The sequence below is a fragment of the Mchenga conophoros genome, linkage group LG14 (assembly GCF_057382185.1).
Source record: "Mchenga conophoros isolate Kocher_MC1m ecotype Shallow Benthic linkage group LG14, M_conophoros_male_GT1.1, whole genome shotgun sequence".
NCBI classification, from domain to species: Eukaryota; Metazoa; Chordata; class Actinopteri; order Cichliformes; family Cichlidae; genus Mchenga; species Mchenga conophoros.
The window spans coordinates 34110401-34129947 of NC_140539.1; the positions used below are offsets into that span (position 1 = coordinate 34110401).

General features: G+C 41.1%; 2 protein-coding genes across 5 annotated transcripts in view; one reads left to right on the forward strand and one right to left on the reverse strand.

Moving 5' to 3' along the window:
- Nucleotides 1-3134, forward strand: part of cxcr5 (chemokine (C-X-C motif) receptor 5) — a 73222-nt gene extending 70088 nt beyond the window's left edge. For all 3 annotated transcript variants that reach the window (XM_085244071.1, XM_085244072.1, XM_085244070.1), the window contains 2 exons: nt 346-511; nt 1793-3134. In XM_085244071.1, the coding sequence (XP_085100197.1) occupies nt 479-511; nt 1793-2902 (1143 nt within the window). In that variant the 5' untranslated portion in view covers nt 346-478 and the 3' untranslated portion in view covers nt 2903-3134. The remainder of the gene's footprint in view (nt 1-345; nt 512-1792) is intronic.
- A 383-nt stretch (nt 3135-3517) lies between these two features.
- Nucleotides 3518-19547, reverse strand: part of bcl9l (bcl9 like) — a 28147-nt gene continuing 12117 nt past the window's right edge. For both annotated transcript variants that reach the window (XM_085244069.1, XM_085244068.1), the window contains exons 2-9: nt 15077-15150; nt 14562-14975; nt 9174-9296; nt 8593-8767; nt 8426-8510; nt 5514-7896; nt 5140-5394; nt 3518-4858 (exon numbers count right to left, since the gene is read on the reverse strand). In XM_085244069.1, coding sequence (XP_085100195.1) covers nt 3696-4858; nt 5140-5394; nt 5514-7896; nt 8426-8510; nt 8593-8767; nt 9174-9296; nt 14562-14889 — 4512 coding nt within the window. In that variant the 5' untranslated portion in view covers nt 14890-14975; nt 15077-15150 and the 3' untranslated portion in view covers nt 3518-3695. The remainder of the gene's footprint in view (nt 4859-5139; nt 5395-5513; nt 7897-8425; nt 8511-8592; nt 8768-9173; nt 9297-14561; nt 14976-15076; nt 15151-19547) is intronic.

The window sequence follows — 19547 nt, forward strand, 5'->3', positions numbered from 1 at the left end:
ATAAAAATGTTCAATTCAATTCAATTTTATTTATATAGCACCAAATCACAATTCAAGGGGCTTTATATTGTGTTGTCAGTTGTCAGTAAAAACATAAATCTGGTACTAATGACCGAGCTGGATGATCTTTCCAAACGGTCATTAAAAAATTTAGAGGAAGGATGTATATAAATGTGCTGAAATAATTCTGTTCAGTTTAGTGCAGTTGCAACGTGCTGGTCAAAAGCTAGAATACAGGAGTGCAGTTACTTGGAATTGCATTACTGCTCTTGTGTGATTAATATAGATAACATTGTAGATAGATAACACTAAAGCTTTGATTTGTTTTTGTGTCTTTCCTTCCAGAGACGCCCATGAACCCAAAAAAAAAGAAAGACATTAGCATAGCGAATAGAGCCAGCCAGCACTGGGAGGAAGTGCAAGCATATTTCAGTACTGCAGTGTGACACATGCATTCAAGGGGCCAAGATTTATCTGCATGGCTTCAACAATGACTCTTATAGCATTTGAGGTAAGACTTAAAATAAGAAATGGTGAGATGAATGGAAAGTTAGTGCAAATATTCTGTATGACAGCACTCTTCAGCAGAGTTTTGTTGTAGTAGCACGTATAATGGGAAATTCTGTCTAAATATTTTAATTTAGAACTTTTTATTTGTTTTATTGTTTTTTTGTTTTGTTTTTTTATACACAACCATAAAGGAATACGTAAGCTCTATTGTTATTTCCTATCCGGTCACATATTCTGTAACTCCTCGTTAATCGTTATGAAGCTGAAAGTCTCATATAAGACATTAACATAATTCTGTACCTTCATTTTCCAAACCTCAGCCTCAGTTTTAAACTGAGGTTTTAGTTTAAAACAAGAGATTTTAAATGGAATGAGCAACATAGCTGCTGCCTGTGACTACGGCTCAGCTGGGAGTTTTACATTCTTCCTATATGAAAAGAGAATGAATGATGTAATTTTTTCTATTAATACACATTTGATGACACACAGATTTGGAGGGAAAAGGAAATTGAAGTTAAAATAAAACCTGTATGGTTGTTATGTTATTTCTTATTATAATCATAATCCTTTTATCAGTCTACATTACTCGCAATAGAAAATAGATGTGTAATCAAATACCATAGAGAAGATTTCTTTATGAAAATATGATATTTCATCAAAAGGGAGAATCACATCTGTAATATATCATAAAAATATTTGTACGTGACTTTTTTTTCCACAGAAGTCCAGCAGTACAGTTAACATTACATTTGAATAGGTTGCTGCTTTTGGTGTAACGGTGTTATGATTATTACACATATTTTGCATTTCTAATGATTTTTCTGCAGATATTTTTCCCGCAGACTTCTTTCCATATTTAGTAACATTTGATTAAACACCGAGAAACGGCACACTCTACAAGGCTTTCAGCTAGTTATTTAAGTTGTGTTTGTACCAGCTACTATTTTTTTTTTTTTTTTAAATATGATTAGCCACGGTTGAATCACATTTGTCAAATTTAGCTTGAAATGCCTTCTGAGTCATCATGAGAGGGAAGTGAAAACAATCTGGTCTATTCAGTGTTTCCTGCCTAAACATTAGACTGAGAAAACTGCAGTGGAAAAAAGAAGTATTTGATCATTACATAAATGAGTCTGTTCACACTCCTGTAATGAATCTTATTTCACTTCATCATGAAACAAAACTATTAGTCTGATCACTATCACATATACTGCATACAACAGGGAATCTTCATTTGAGATTTGATGATTAAAAGTAATGCTCTCTTGTATGTGTTTTCAAGTTGACACCTGAAGAACTTAATAACTTGACCTATGACTCCTGCAACTTCACCGATGACTACTGCAACTGCACCGATGACTACTGCAACTTCCCCATTGTCTACCCGTGTGATGATGTGGTCCTGCAGAGTTTTTATGGCCAGTTCCTGCCTGTGCTGTACACTGTGATTTTTCTCCTGGGTGTGGCAGGGAATGGCCTGATGATAACAGTCCTGGTGACACGATGGCGCCAGCTCCGCATCACAGAGATCTACCTACTGCATCTTGCCCTGGCTGATCTCATGCTTTTGTTTACAATTCCCTTCGATGTAGCCGACAGCGCCACCGGCTGGATTTTTGGAGATTTTATGTGCAAACTGAATGAGTTCTTGAAGAATCTGAACCTCCTTTGTGGCAGCGTCCTTTTAGCTTGCATTGGATTTGATCGGTATTTGGCAATTGTTCATGCAATTCCCAGTATGCAAAGTCGCCTTCCAAGAACAGTGCACCTAACTTGTATGATAATGTGGCTCATCTGTTTGTTTTTGGCATTACCGAACGCCGTATTTGCCTCAGTGACACAGAAAAATTCAACGTCAGGCATACCTTTCCTGGCCTGTTACCACTACAGTTATGGTGCACACGCAAGCAACTGGGTTTTGACCAACAGTGTCTTTCATCATTTGTGTTTTTTCTTATCTCTGGTTATCATGAGCTACTGCTACGCAGCACTAGTAATTACTCTGTGCAACAGCCAGAAAAGTGAAGCAAAAAAAGGAGCCATTCGAATATCACTGCTTGTCACACTTGTGTTTTGCTTCTGTTGGCTGCCATATAATGTCAGTTTGATCATATATACCCTGCGACAACAGAATGTGATCGTGGATGACGACTGTAAATCAAGAGAAATAATGCTGCAAGTGCTTGAAGTGACAAAGAGCCTGGGTATCTTGCACTGTTGCCTGAACCCTTTCTTGTATGCATTTGTTGGAGTGCGCTTTCGCAATGAGATGATACATCTGCTTTGTAAACTGGGCTGCAGACGAATCTGCCTGCCTTTCCTCAGAGTCCATGGCCACAGTCGGGTATCAATTTCTGATGGAGCAACCACCAACAGCACAGTGCTCATGTAATAAAGTCCTCTAGTCCATGTGTACATGCCCTGAAAATACCCCTCCTCTGTACAGTGATCTTATAATACAATACTCATTTCTACTTTTACTGTATTTTTTTTTTTTTTTAAATTGTCCAGTCCAAAAAAAAAAAAAAAAAAAAAAAAAGTTGTAAAACTGGCCAAATATCAGCCTTGTGTTGTTTTGTAGGTACTGCTAATCCAATAAAGATTTTATTTTATATATTATACGACACCCGTGTTCCCTTGTGAGTGTTATCAGATTACATGAATTGACAACACAAGAACCAAAACAAAACCATGTTAGAGATCCTTATTATTCTTTTTTAAACTCCTATTAAAACACAGTTATACAGAACAACTGCAAACAATCACAAATTGCATCTTATATACAGCAAGTATATATATTATAATATATATATATATAATTCCTTTGCACAACAGTTTGGTAGTTGGAGAAAATAAATCAATGATATTAAAACAAATAGAAATTTGAGGCACTCCTCTCCTGACTGCTGCGCTGTTCCCACAACAAATACACACATTTCTGAAATATACACATTTTACAGTTTATATAAAATGGCTTCAAACTTGTTATTGAACAGTGTTATAGTGATTTCATTTTTAATCAGTTGTAATCCTTTTTTGCTCTCTCTTTTTTTTTTTTTTCTTTTTTTTTTTAATTCCTCCTTTTCAAAACCACTACAAGAATAACAATGAAAAATTCTGGACACAATGGGAGGGTAACCCAGTGAACGCATTTTTTTTATTAAAGAACTGTTTATTGAGCTGGATCAGAATGGCATATTGGTCATACCTCCAGGACCATAGCCAATGGAACTGTCCAGAGACATTCCCCGCTGTCTGAGAGACTGTGGGCCCATCATACCAGACTGTGGATGAGGTGGGGCCATCATGGGACCCTGAGGGGACATTAGTGGGCCCTGGGGTCCAAAGGGTTCCCCTGCAATTGACATGCTTCGCTGCTTAGCCTGCATCATCATAATATTCTGCTGTGCCATCAGATTCTGTTGGTGCTGCTGAGAAGGCATCATGCCAGGTCCATATGCATTGGAGGGATGGTGGAGAAGGCTGTTGGCCATCATGGCTTGTTGTTGCTGGAGTTGCTGTTGGGGCATCAGCCCTGTCCTTCCCATCATATGACCAGGGGGACAACACATGGGGCCCATGCCCCCAGTAGAAACCATACCCCTGGAGACCCCCTGAGGAATGACCATGCTCTGGCGTATTCCACCATGTGAGGGGTGAGGTGGCAGCTGCTGTTCAGCCATCATATTCTGTAGGCTTGCCAAGTGGGGGTTAGACGAAGGGCCACTGCTATGCGGAGGCCCAGAAGAAGACAGCTGTTTAAGGAGCTGCTGTGGCTGCTGGGATGGCATCCCTTGATGTGGATTCTGATGTGGCTCACTCTTAGGGAAATACTGAAGAGTGCTACTCGGCTTATCGGAAGGAATGATGCGGGAGAGATCAAACTCAGGAATCCCTGTGTGAGTGGGGCGTATGACTTCACTTAGATCAGGTCCTTCACCTATGGGAAGTGAGGGAAAAGAGTCTGGTGGGTGAGGGGGGCGTTGGTGAGGATGACCTTTGTTAAGAAGATGTAACTGCTGATGTGGCAGAATATCTTCATTAGACTGAGCGAAATTCTGTGACATGCCTCCAATAGGTGAGTGCATGGGCCCATGTGGTGGTGGCTGCATGCGGGGAAACCCTGCCGTCTGGGGTATAGGGGACACATTGCAGGGCCCCATTCCCTCAGGTGCTCCTCCCATCATGGCAGAATTCATGGCAGGCATGCCCATTTGGTTTGGGGAAGAAAGGACAGGTGCTGAGGAATCGTGGGACAGGTGCTGCTGACCTTGGTTTACAATACCCATCGGGCTTTGGGGATCACTGTGAGGACCAATCTGTGACGTCTGGGGATTACCCATATTTCCTGGTGATAAAACAAGATGAATACATGAAAAACCCATATTATAACAGTTAATAAACACAAATGTTTTCTTAACTCGTTAAAATTACAAAGTATTAACTGGAGCATTATTTTTATTCAAAAAACTCACTACTTTAATATAAATACTTAAACTTTCTTTTTGTCATGTTTTTTCCTGTAATGGCATAGACAAATTGCCTTACATCAGCACAATTTAAGCAAATCCTCCGTTTAACCACTGTAAAAGGTATTTTCTGTCTGTAATGATATCCCTATTTTCATACCTCCGATGCTGACACCAGATAGAAGAGGACGATCTGGTAGCATCTCATCATCAGAAGTAGCGATTGTTTTGATTGCATCATGGTAGAGAGGAGTTGAACTGGGAATTGCGTACTTGGACATTTGAGACATGATAAGAGATAATGGATTCTGAGATGTTGGGACATCGGGAGAGGACGTAAATGGCATACTAGGATTCATTGAGCCTGGCTGGGAAATAGGGGTAGAGCTTGAACTCCTAGGGGGAAGTGATTGGCCTGCAAAAAGAACAATGAAAAAAATTAGTAATCTCACAGCAAGACAAGGAATATCATAAACCTCAGAGAAGCCAATACGGCATCTCTGATGTTTGTTTTGAGCTTGGATTGGAGTCTACCTGTTTCAGTAGAACCACATCCTCCATTGCCCACCATCTTTCCACTGGCTGGACCACCCGGACTTGGAAGTGGTGGTTTAGGAGACGTCCACCCTGGAGAGTTTGAAGCCAGGGCGGGGGACTTCAGTCGTGCAGGGGAGGCAGACGGAGAGTGCATCCCAAGGCTGGAAGATCCCATTACTTGGGGAGACTTCATGGAAGAAGACGAAGGAGTCCCAGCACCAGATGCAGGTGGAAGAGGGGGATGATGCCCAGCAGAAGAAACCTGTGATGGTGACTTCAGCCCTGGAGCAGAGGGGGAAGGTATAAGAGGAGATGGCTCTTGATTGAGGGATGGAGACTTTAGTTGATGAGGAGGAGGCACTGAAGGAGATGTCAGAGGGTTAACATTTACTGACAGGTCAGAGGTTTGCCTAGAACCAAGGTCTGCACCCCTAAGGCCTCCGCCCATCGGCATATGACTAAGACGTGATGTACTTCCCATTTGATTAGGTCCTTGATGATCAGGCCCAAACATCTCTGGGCCACTTTGTTGAAGATACGGTACTTCCAACTGACCTCCAGAAAAATGACCTTGGTTTGGAAACTGATAAGGGCCTTCAGGTCCAGGGATCATTCCTTTATTTCCTCCTCTTCCATTTTGAGAAGCCCTGATTCGTGAAATCTCTCCAGTGCCAAACATCTCCACTAGAGGTCCTCCTCCATGGCCTCCTCTGAGCTTCTGAGACATCATCTGCTGTTGCTGCTGAACATGAATTTGTGGGTTCATGTTCATTGCCATGTGGCTCCCCAGAGGAGAGTCTACTAAGTCTCTCATTGGAGGACCCCCTCCAGGAGAACCCATAATATCACGTGAACCAGGAAAGTCCATGGGATCACCTCGACCGGAGGGTTGACCACGGCCCATTCCTAAATTGGGAAGATCTGGGCCCCCAAGATTATCCATAATTCTTGAGCCCATGTTGCCATGCTGTTGCTGTTTAGCCAATCTATCAAGTTCAAACCTGGAAGCACCCTGCATGTGCCGTTTGTCCATGATGCGAAACAGTTCCTCGCGTGTTAGCAGATGCTCTGAGTCACCTTGCAAGTGTTGTGGCGGCCCACCAGGGTAGCATCCATGGAAGGGACTTCCACCACTTATATTGTTAGGCATATCATCTAGCCAAATCATGCCTGGGCGTGAGGGCCTGTGGGGTCCTAGACCTTCCATTGATAAAACTCCTCCTGGACTACCAGGGAAGCCCCCTCCAGGCGGCCCTCTCGGTCCAAGAAACCTTGGGCCACGGGGTCCCTCTTGCATTTCTATCATTCGTCCATTTCCACCCATTCCACCTCCCATCATATTGGCAGGACCCCATTGCTGATCTCCAGGCTTGCTGTGGTATGGAGGAGGGGGTCCTCTCATCATCATAGGCATGCCCATGTCACTCATGATTCTAAAGTTTTGGGGATGCGGAGAAGGGTGCATCTCCTGTTGTCGCCTCTTCTCCTGGTAGAATTCTTCTTGAAGTTTCCTCCAGGCCACTTGCTCTTGGGTCAGTCCTTCTTGTCCAAGTAAAGGACCCATGTCATCCCCAGGTGACAGATGGTGATGTGGAGGTTGTGGCAGGTTATGATGAGAGTCCATTTGAGGGCTGTCAAGGGCAGGTCCACCAATGGATTGTGTATGAGAAATTATTGACTGCAAGGGTTCTTCATATTTCTTCATATCGCCCATTGGAGCCAAGGCTGATGATAACATATTACCACTACCACAATTTCCAGAGTTATTAGTACCACTGTTACCTTCCTCCAGAATGCCACCCCTATCAGTATTATTATTATTTGGATTGGATGAGTTATTAAGAGCATTGTTGTTAGAGCTTGCAGGGTCTCCAGAGCCTCCACCTGATCCACTGCGCAGAAGCAGCCTCTCTATGTCTCTCAACGTCTGCAGAGAGCGCTCCCTGTGTTCCAGTTGCTCTTTGGAAAGACCATCTGTGTTTCCTTGGCCACCCCTCTGTACTGTATCACTCTGTAGGTGTGTAGCTAAGATGGAGGGACTTCCCGAGGGAGAGACACTAGAAACAGGAAGAGGCATACCCCCTGTGCCTTTCCCATTTCCAGTTCCTGGGTCTGCGCCAGCAAGTGCTACCACGCTTCCTCCCTCTGACCTATGAGTGACAATACTGTTATTGCTGGAAGCTCCGCCAGGTCTGGTCTGAGGGGATTCGTTATCAGAGTGCCCTGCTGATGACGGTGTCCCTGCAGTATGCATCGGACCCCCAACACCTGCAGAGGCTGGCCGTGGAGTTCCACTTTGGGATTTCGGGGTGCCTGTAGGTGGTGAGCTACTGGTATTTAGCTTCTCAGATAAATTAGAAAGCTTCCCTGATGGGTGGCCCTGTGGCAGAAAAAAGGACAAAGAACACAAGGCTGAACTTTTAAAATGTTATTCCTGCAGTTGCAATTGCTTTTCATATATTTTCATTAGTAGTGTGATCATTTATCAGGCTAAATTATTTTCTATATGTGAACTTTGTCACTTTGATGTGATTGTCTTCTGCTCGTGTAGCCTACATTATCTAGCCTTCATGTATTAAATGGGTAACTACTACTAGTGTGTCTGTCTTCTAGAGATAGACACATCACTAGTATTCATCGCTGCACCTGCAGTTTTGCTGTTTGTTGGTACCAGACAATTAATAGCACTACATACCCTTCTAAGTGTTTTTGTTTTTTTTTTACAGCAGTCCAAAGAAGTGACAGACAGACAGAAACAGGAACAGAGAGGCATCCGAGATTAAAATAACTAAACAAATACAAAAACCCTTCACACATAGTTTGCACCTGTGGTCTTTAATGTGGAAAACACTTTTACTCCCATGTGGTTTAATCAGTTTAGGAGAAAAAAAGAAAAAGAGATGACTGACCTGCTCCAACTTTGAATGTGGAACGTTTTGCTGGTGAAACAGAAGGATGGAATCAGCCTGCCCTTTTATTACTGCCTCTGCAGCACTGTCAAAAAATAAAATGGCCACTTTTAGAAGCTGATACTCTTAATCTCCATATGAATCATTGACCTGCAAATATTTTTCACCTGTTGGCAAGGTTGGTTGTGAAAACATAGACCACTTGCTGTGAAGCCTGAGGGGGATCTGCTTTTAGCCCTGGTCCCACCCCACATCCCATTGCTGGACCTCCAGATTCGGGCATGGATCCCGAAGTCAAGCGATCAGAGCGTCCCTGGATAGGACCAGCCAGCCCTCGCTCCCCTTAGAAACAACAACAATAAAACAAAAAATACATAAATAATTAAAAAGCCCCACAGTGGTTTCATTTCTCTAAAATAGCTTGGATTTTTATTTAAATACCAGCAAATTCATGTGGCTACAAGAAATCAACACCAGAGTGCGCTAAAAAAAACATAGTCCCATCAGTGGAGGGGATAGTAAGGCATTCTAAGCAGACATCTCTATTTCTTAGTGTTTTGTGTGTGCAGGAACTCCAACAGCAAAAGATAATTTATCAACTGAACCTCAGAGAAAATAAAACAGACGTGCTGGATGGAGCGCGCGGGGGGGGGGGTCGACTGTTGTGGTCACAGTAACACTATTTCCATATTTAGACAAAAGCAAATGACAGTGTGTTTCACCACTGTGTTGAGGTATTCACACTCACGGTGGGCTGTAGTGTGTGGCTTGTCTTCATCTTCCTCTGTGTCAGGTCCAGAGCACCATTCATCTCCACTGTACGGCTGTTTCTTTTCCAGAACACACCGCCGCTTGCTGCGCATAACACCCTCTAGAGGACAGACAGACAGACACATCCACATTCATGCATCTGTTATACAATTTCCTCTTTACTGTTACAACTAACGTACAACTGTATTTTCCAGAATCACAAGTTAATTAACTAACTTTGTCTGTTCACATGCAATGTGCTTTACTTGCTGAAAGTTCACAGGGCTCCAACTTACAGCTCAGAACAGCATCTCTAATGGCAGACTCACTTTAAAATCATAATATGGTCATAAAAATGGTAAATTGGCTGCACAATGAAGTTGTGAGTAAAATGTAGGACATGTCAATTAGGGATTATTTTTAACTAGAGCTATGGTATGCATCTGCAAGGTACGTTTTAGTAAAAACTGGTGAATCATGAATTAATTTGACCATGTTTAATCCTGTGAGGTTAAAGTAACCATATGTGCCAACCCTAAATCCAATCCTTTGGGAGAGCAGCACCAACCATTGCTAGTAAATGTTGCTTTGCAATATTAAACAAAGACAAATACCCGAATCCCAAATATATACTTTGAGATTTAAAATATAGCACTAAATGTGATGTAGATTATTTTTGCTTTCGTATCCAGCATTTTACATATTTTAAGATGTGACAATGATGCTGTTAAACCATCTCAAACTCTTGTATATTATTTACATTAAAATGTATCCACAACATGAACATAAGCACGATTATTTTGGTGGCTTTAATTCATTTTTGTGGTGTAGGCCTTATATACATCAAACTGTCAATAAAATCCACATAAATGGATTGCTAGGATTGAAAAAAAAAAAATGTATAAAGGTTGAAGTCTGAGCTTTCCACCCAAGTTGAAATGGCTGCGTATTGCTGCTATGTCATCTTAAAACAGTCATGTGATTTGCGCCGGCACAATTGTCGACCCCAGAAGGTTAAATCATTTCTGCAGAAATGCTTCAGCTGCTCTTGCCAGAAGGTGCACATACCTGTTCACTCCCATTCATTTTCTAAGATGAAAAAAATATCATAAGCAGCATATGAAGTCTTTCTGCTTGTGCAAAATTTAAAATGTTGTAAATACTGAACTATGTGGTGGTTCTGGGATCTGATAGGAACAGCACCCGAACACCTCACAAGGTATTCCAGGCATGTCCATCTGGAACAAGAACACAAGATACTGAAAATACACTGGATTATATTCCCTGCTTTCCTTTGACTGATACTTTCACAATCCACATCTGAATTAGTGGCACCGGATTCTGCGCCAATGACTCGATATAAAAAAAAGAAATCAATAAAAAAATATTACAGAGTTGGCTTATCAAAATAACTTGCAGGTAAACATTTCACTGGCATTTTAGCTGTATGTACGTCATTTTTTATGTAACTGTGTGCCAACTTTATTCATCTCATCTACAGTGGTTTGAAAAAGTGTTTGCCCCCCCTCCTGATTTCCTAGCACTTTGCATATGTGTCACACTTATGTTTCAGATCATCAAACACATTTTAATATTAGACGAAGATAACCGGAGTAAATATAGAATGTGGTTTTTAAGTGATGATTTCATTGATTAAGGGAGAAAACTCATCCAAACCTACCTGGTTCTCTTTGAAAAAGTAAATCCTGAATTAACTGTGATTAACTGAAGAAGCTTCTCAGATGAGAGGTGAAACATCTTCAAGCAACCTAAAGAAGTCCAAACGCTTTTCTTTCCAAGCTCCTTAGACTACGATGGCCTGGATGACTGAGAACCTTCACAGACAAACTGTGATTATCTACATTTTTTGGAAAGTTGAGTTCAGTTTCACTAAACACATTCAGGCCTGATTACAGGCACACCTGTTGAATCAGGAAATCACATAAATAGAACCTGTCTGACAAAATAAAGTACACTAAAAGATCTCAAAACGCTGCACATCATGTCACTAAAGAAACACCTGATAAACAAAGTAACTGACATCTATCCATCAGGAAAGGGTTACAAAGCCATTTCTAAGGCTTTGGGACTCCAGCCATTATACACAAAGGGAGAAAACTTGGAACAGTGGTGAACCTTCCCAGGAGTGTCTGGCCTACCAACATTATTACAAGAGCACATCAACAACTCAACCAAGAGGTCACAAAAGAACCCAGAACATGTCTCTGTTAATATCAGCGTTCATGGTTCAACAGTAAGAAAGAGACTAGGCAGAAATGGCATCCATGGGAGAGTTCAAGGAGAAAACCTCTACAGACCAAAAAAAACCCCACAAGGCTCATCTCACATCTGCATGAAAGCATCTGCATGATCCCCGTGACTTCTGAAAATATTCTGTGGACTGATGAAGGTTTGAGTCCCACTACATCTGGTGTAAAATTAACACAGCATTTCAGAAAAGGAACATCATACCAACAAAACATCTCGAAGGATAATGTCCAGCATCTGTTTATGACCTCAAGCTGAAGCACACTTGGGTTCTACAGCAGGACAATGATCCAAAACACACCAGCATGTCCACCTGTTAATGCAGGGGTGGGGAACTCCAGGCCTCAAGGGCCAGTGTCCTGGTTTTAGATCTCACCCTGGGTCAACACACCTGATTCAGATGATTAGTTCATTACCAGGCCTCTGGAGAACTTCAAGACATGTCGAGGAGGTAATTTATCCATTTAAGTCAGCTGTGTTGGATCAAGAACACATCTAAAACCTCCAGGACACCGGCCCTTGAGGCCTGGAGTTCCCCAACCTCTGTCTCAACAGCTTAAGAAAAACAAAATATACAGTTTTGAGTAGTTTAGTCCTGGCTAGAATCTGATTGAGATGCTGTGGCATGACATTAAAAAGGTGGTTCATGCAGAAACCCACCGATGTGGCTGAATTACAACAATTCTGCAAAAATAAGTGAGCAAAAATTTCTCCACAACACTGTAAAAGACTCCCTGCCAGTTATCACAAACATTTCAGTGCAGCTGTTGCTGCTAAAGGTGGCCCAATCAGTTATATGGTTAAGGGGCAATCACTTTTTCACACAGGACCATGAAGGTTCTAAATTTTCATTTAGAAACCACATTTTGTGTTTACTTGTGCCATCTCTGTGTAATATTTAAATTTGTTTGATGATCTGAAACATTTAAGTGTGATAAACATACAAACCAAAAATAGGAAATCAGGAAGGGGTCAAACACTTTTCACACTACTGTGAGTGTTGCTTATAAAAACATTTAGCCAAAAAACACAGTTACGATTTTGTGAGAACACGAGCTACTGTGGTTCAGTCGGTCCAAACTGCTGTGGCTGGCCTAAGATTTCCACAAAGAACAGAGAACCAAAAATGGACAGCAAATTCAAAAGATGAATAAATCTCTAGGGGTTAAAGAAAAGATCAGCACACTCTGATCTCTCTGATTACTGACTGCACATGCTTCCAGATAAGCTTTATGACAATTCATTGATCATCTTTTTGTCTTCAGCGTAAAACTACTTCCAAATAAGCATGAGTTTGGGTAACCACACTCCCAACCTATAAAGTTAAAGTGAAAAAGGAAATTGAAATGACAGTACAGACAACCCAACAGCAGAGGGAGGACTGGTACCTTTTTTCAAAGTAGTAGTTACAGATTTATCTAAGAAAAACAGTTACTGAGGCAGTTTTTCACTGCATATTTCAAGGTCTGGCTAATATAACACATGTAGGATAACCAAATGGATCTGAACATTTGTGTTTGTGTGAATGGATAAATGATGACAAATTAAAGGGAAACTTAAATGTTAGTGTTAGTTCTGTTCACCACCATAGCACTGTTTTACTCCTATAGCAGAATCGCAAAGAATCAATGCCAAAGCTGAATTAAGCCGCTCTAGTGGCACACATTGGCACAATACCTTACTAAAGTCCCTGTGCAGACATGGACTCCTCTCTGATAACCTGATAGCGCACAAGAGTCAGTTTCATCACCATTAGGTCGGCCACTTTTCTTTAAGAATCACAACTGCAATTTCCCACAATCTTCATGTACCACTTTCAGAATGGTGCAAGTCTAAACCCATGCCGCTAAATTAACTGGAAGACTCGCACAAGATTATGATCATGTGTGTGTTATGCATCTTAAGTTGCTCAACAATAAACATCACAGTTTAAGAGAACATGAGTGTATAGTTCGGCTTGAGGCTCACGCTTCTAACTTCACAGTCTAACACCAGCCGAGCTAATCTCTAGAAAGATTAAGTTTATTCCATACCTGCTACGTCAGAAAGCAGCAGAAATTTGTTAAAGTTATACCCAAAACTGAAACAAGATATAGCATCTAATTACACCGTGCTCACCTCTTAAAACTAATCTGTCCCACATAGCTGCATCTTAATAATTCTCAAGGCATGGCATATCCCATGTGAAGTAGCTATCAAAGTAATCAAAATACAGCTACTATGGTTAGGAAACTCTTCTCTTATAAAAAACATCACTTGATAAACTGTCAAATTGTCAAAGAATAATATTGCAGTAGTGCTATGGATCAATACTGTGGGTCTGAATCAATCCACCCAATCTTTCATTCTTTCCTCTTAGCCTCTGCTGCTCTATGTGCTGGGACCACACCTCATCCCTGAGTGTTTTTATGTGTGTTTGTGTTAATTATTAATGTATTGATACATTACTGTGTTTGCATATTCATACTGTGGGGACTCTCCACCCTTTTTGGGGTCAAAAAGCAAGTTCCCATAATGCAAATCATTAACTTTGATAAGACAATTTCTGTTCTGTGCATGTGTGTGTGGTGTTTGTGTATGTGTGCGTGTGCAAGGTTCGAGTAATGCACAGGAAGCTCAGATGAGTTTCACAAAACACATGATGAACTCTTAAAATAGCACTAGCAAACAAATGCAAATCAAGCACTTTGTACTGAACCACATGAACAAAAATATTTACACTCATCACCTCCTGTTTTAATAGTATCCTCTCTAGCATTACTAAGTTGTCACAACCACATTAGCTTTCTTGCTCTCAGAGCACTACAGAAACCCCAGATGTTTTTTCATCTGAGACACGTCACTGCTGTGAAGGCATGGCGAAAACAATCAAAAGCCAGGGGGAAATTCTGATGCTTCAGTGAAAGGTCAGGGCATTTCAGCATGAGAGAAAACAAGTTCTTCTGTCCTCGCAGTCCTTGTATTCACTTCCTGCTGTGGAGGAGGTGAATGCACGTAATCTGGTATTTCGGGTAAAGATCTGGCTGATAGGGAGGTAAAGGAAATGAACTTATGCATAATTAGAAGAAAAAAAAGAACTCACTACAGAGCACCCTCTATATATCGATACATGTCTTACCCCCTTTGGCATCTGTCTCCAGGACTGGAGGAACAGCATTTCTTAATTCACCAGAGTCAATGGAGACGCTCCGATCCCGCTTGGTTTTGGTTTTCAGCATCCCTCCAGTGCCACTCACTGATTGGCTGCCAACTTTGAGCCCAGGGTTGCTCAGAGACAACTGGCTGGTTTTGACTCCATGGTTGCCAGAACCAATGCCCTTTGAACCCAGGTGGGTAGCAGATCCTGGCTGCTGCTGCTGCGCCTGCTGATTTACGCTGGGTATTTGGGATCGGCTGTCACCGGTGACCTGCTTGCCATGACTGGCCAGTTTATTGTCTGGGTGCATTTGAAAGGCTGGTGATTGAGGTGAAGGTCTGGTAAGGAGAACTGCTGGGCTGTTAGTCAGTGGAGTCACATTGCTTACAGGCGACACTGATGGAGAAAAGAAAAAAAATAAATAAATCAGTGATCAGTATTTTAAAGGCTGGTTCTAGGTTAGGTGTTTAAACCAAACTTAAGCCGTGTTCACTCACCTCATCTCACCTAGACACTCAGCTGACACATCGCCATGCTGGTTTCCAGGATGCTTCACTGACCACACATAGACCTAGGGGACAGTAACAGAGGAATATCATTAGCAGAGGCAGACGGCGACCTTTACAGCTAACACTGTTAGTCATGTGTCCTCAACCTGTGGGTCAAAGTCAACGTCATGAGACAGAAGAGAGAGAAAAAGCCAAAGACTGATAACAGAGTAAGGCCAAAAACACACCGAGGTAACTGTCTCTTTAAGACAAAGAGTGCAAAACTGAGTTTGAGCTGGGGGAGGGACCCGAAACTCAGAAGTAGCTCAGTAGCAGTGTTTAAGGTACCGCCCTCTTCTAAACACTTTGCAAACCGCAAAAACTCCACCACATACAATGCTGTTTAGCAAAAATCCTGTTTCCCTCACTTAGACACACTCATTCCTGTTTCACACTTGTAGCACAAAACAGATAAACTAACTACTCGATACTAACAGATTTTATTTTTGGACTATTTAGACACGCAACCAAATCTCAAGACATCATCAGAACTATCTACCTTTGCTTTAATGTAATTTAGAGTGACCAAAGATCCCAGGTAATGAGGCCCTAATCATAGACTTTCAATTATTTTCTTTACAGAAAAGGTTAAGGTATAACAACAGACTTTTCCCAAGCAAGAATGAAGCTAAATATTAGTAATGGAGGACTTCAAATCAAATCTGCTGCTGCAAGCTGGCACTCTTTTGACACCACCACCTGCCTATGTCCATAACCTCAAGTTTATGTTTTTAATATCTGCTACTGCAGTGAGCTGTTTTTGGTGAAAAATATTTTATGCATTCTAACAACTAGCTCTAAACAAGCAGACTGAGTTCATCCCATAAAAGATACCTGTGCAGAAAACATTAGTTCTTCAATATTTGCAGGTTTCAAGATTAGCTGGTCAAAAAAAAAAAAAACAAAAAAAAAAACAAAAAAAAAAAAAAAAACCCTGTTTAAAATAAATATCTAGGCCAGATCTTTGGCTGACATCAGGCAGATCGCGTGTAAACACTTCTGACTGATGACACAATCCTAGTCAATCAGGTCAGCTGTTCCGCTCCAAAAGAACCATCTGTAGCACTCACTCACCTTCACAGGTAATGGTAAACACAATGCTCCCATTAGTCATTAACCAACACTGGCTCAAGTCAGCACAGGAGGGTGCCTTGTTCACTGGCTGAGGATTTCATCATTCATTAACTCAAACAGGGACAGTCAGACGTTGCAACTGTTGACAAAGTATGACTCACTGCTTTGTGCAACACAAAGGGGAGGCAGACTAATCATATGGTGACAGGCTGACCTTCAAGTGGACACTTATGAGAAGAAAGAGCCGGCTAAAATGAATACCTGTCTAGTGGTTATCAAGCCAACTCTGTCATTTATGCTACTGTTGGCATGTTGAGGGGAATCAAGGCAATAAGGGTGCAGCTTAAATTGGAAAAAGTGGAAGAATTGAAGAGTCACCGAAGTAAATCTTGTGTTTCACTTGAACACTATAAACAGTTCAGCCTCATGCTGCCATTATCCACCACTTCTTGCAACATGTATGGATGTCTACTGTAATGTTCTTTGTGAGTGGCTGCTTGAAAATGAAGCCTGTCTCAGAGTGAATGGAGAGAACTGAGTTTATATTACATTTGCATGTTTAATATACATCACATTTGTTTTTGGTTTTTTGCAACAAAGATAGCGATGGTGGAAACGCTCAACTCGAATCTTCAAAATGGGACTTTACAAACCAAGGATTTACATCACAGTGGCAGTACACACTCTGTACTGCTATTTGTGTCTCTCGTTTGTTCTCCGTTTTATGCAGGAGATTGGCATGCATCTCCTCTCCAAAACACACAAAAAAGCAAAGCAACATAGGTGAAGTAAAAATCAATGTTATTAATGTGGTCTTATATTACTGCAAGAGCAATTAAAGCTTCCTACTATGGTGGTAACCCTTGTGGCTGCTGTGTTTTTTTGTTTGTTTGTTTTTTTGACCTGCCAGGACCCACCTTTTTTCTTTTTTTCTTTTTTTAAATATACACAAGGTGCATGTTTTAGCAAATCTCAGAAAGCTATTTGGACTGAAGCAAAAAAAAAAAAAAAAAAAAAAGCCTTGCAATTTTATATATTGTTAAGGATTCAGTGTATACATGTGTGGCTTTACATTCCTGTGCATAGAATTATATAGAATCAGACAGTATAGAATTATACTGACTGTAGTTAACTGCAGTGAGTTTTGGTTGGCCTGATTGTTTTGGAAAATGCTCATCTACTGGGATTTAAACACACACCTGTCTTCAGAGTTCATAAAGAAGGGTCAGAAGAAGAGGAAACTATTCAGAGGGCGACAGTTCTCTGAAATTAAATGCCTTGTTGATACCAGAGGTCAGAGGGGAAGGGCCAAATTGCTTCTAGTCAACAGGAAGGCAACAGTAACTCAAATAACCACTCGTTACAACCAAGGTATGCAGAACAGCATCTCTGAACATGCCTCAGATCTGGAAGGACTACACCAGTTGCCACTCCTGTCAGCTATGAATAGGAAATGAGACTGCAATGTGAGCTTGGGCTCACCAAAACTGGTCAATAGAAGACTGGAAAAACATTGTGTAATAAAACAAGTGTTGAATTCTGCTGTAACATTCAAAAGGTGGGATTAGAATTTCTAGATGGAATGAAAGCAAGGATCCTTTCTGCCATGTATAACTTGTTCAGACTGGTAGTGGTGGTGTAATGGTGTGGGGGATCTCTTCTTGGAACACCAACTGAGCATTGTGTAAATTCTATAGCCTACCTGAGTATTGTTGCTGACAATGTCCATCCCTTTATGACCACAGTGTACCAATCTTCCTGCTTCCACCAGGATACAAACCATTTGCCAAGGCTTAAATAATCTCAAACTTGCTTCTTGACTTCATGAAATGACATGGCAACAAGTTAACTGTATTCAAATGGACTCTATAGTCATCACATGCTAATACAATAGGGCATCTTCAGGATGTGGAGGTACAAGAGATTCACATCATGGATGTGCAGCCAAACAATTAAAATAGACCAAAAGAACCAAAACATTCTCAAGAGAAATATTTCCAGCAACTTGTTTATTCTAGAAAGCAACAGGGGTCAAATACTGACTTTATTTGGTGTCATCTGCATTGATTACATGGTGACCTCACCACACAAGCATAATATTTTTAAAAGTCAAGCTTGAGATATGATAAAGTACTTAATTATGGTGACATTTGAAAAGTACAATAAATCAGATCAACCTGACATCTGTGCAATTAATGAAATAAAGTAAAAATCAAATCCCTATTCATTTAATTTCTGTCAGGTTTGAAAATTCTATCTAGCCGTCTAGCTTTTCTGTTCATGTTGACAAGATTATAGCTCTCCATCTGGTCACACAGACTGTGGCTTTCCTGATCAAATACGGTCTCCTACAGTTATTTCTGGTGTTTTCAAATATGGTGTTGTCATATGCATCTCAAATTCTAAAATATTGGCCCTTTAATGAAAGATGTTGATAAATTTTACACCCAAGTTGAAATTGGATAAGACTCAGCCTCCCATAATGGGTAAGAGCAGAGATGATGGAGTTTCATTATACATTCAATTAAGATTCAAGTCTTAAGTGTGCTAAAGAACATGCTGACACACTCTGGAAATGTATATAGACCAATATACTCTAGCCTCTAGCTCGTTATGTAACTGGGGAGTGCTTCTTTATAAATTGCACATTACCAAACTAATAAATCAGCCGTACTGACCAATTACATAGCCCCCCAAAAATAAGAAACTAATGCAGAAGTAACTTCAAAAGCTGCACAAATTGATACACTCTATGTAGCAATTCAGATACATGTGCCTCAGTAAATGACAACACACTACACTGCTAGCACACAGCACAAATGCAAGCATAAGGTGCATAGTGGTGGTGGTTGGAGGTGGGGAGGGGGGTTACAGGCCTGAGTACTTCATTGGCTGACTGCAAAAAGTATGCTCAGCCTTTTGAAAAGTCAACTGACACACACACACACACACACACACACACACACACACACACACACAGTTTTATAGTACGCACTGTTTGCATACAGTAAAACAGGACACGTCATCATGATGTAGTTTGTTTTTGTGATGCAACAGTCAAGCTGTCAAAGAAAGAATTAATACAGAGAACTAAATGTATATTTCTTGGTTCAAAATGGGGATTTTAGGTGGTGACACAAAATTAAGCATAAGCAGGCATCAGCTCAGAGATTCCCTGATTATATTGAGAGAGATGCTGCAACATATGTTAAAAATGACTCTGTCGCATGGCGGTATAAATAGTTACAGGGCCCTGCCAACTTCATAGTTAGCACATGCAAAAGCTAATGCGGTGACCGTGCACTGGGTTTCAGCTTGGTAGTTGCTCCTCAACGACTCAAGATTA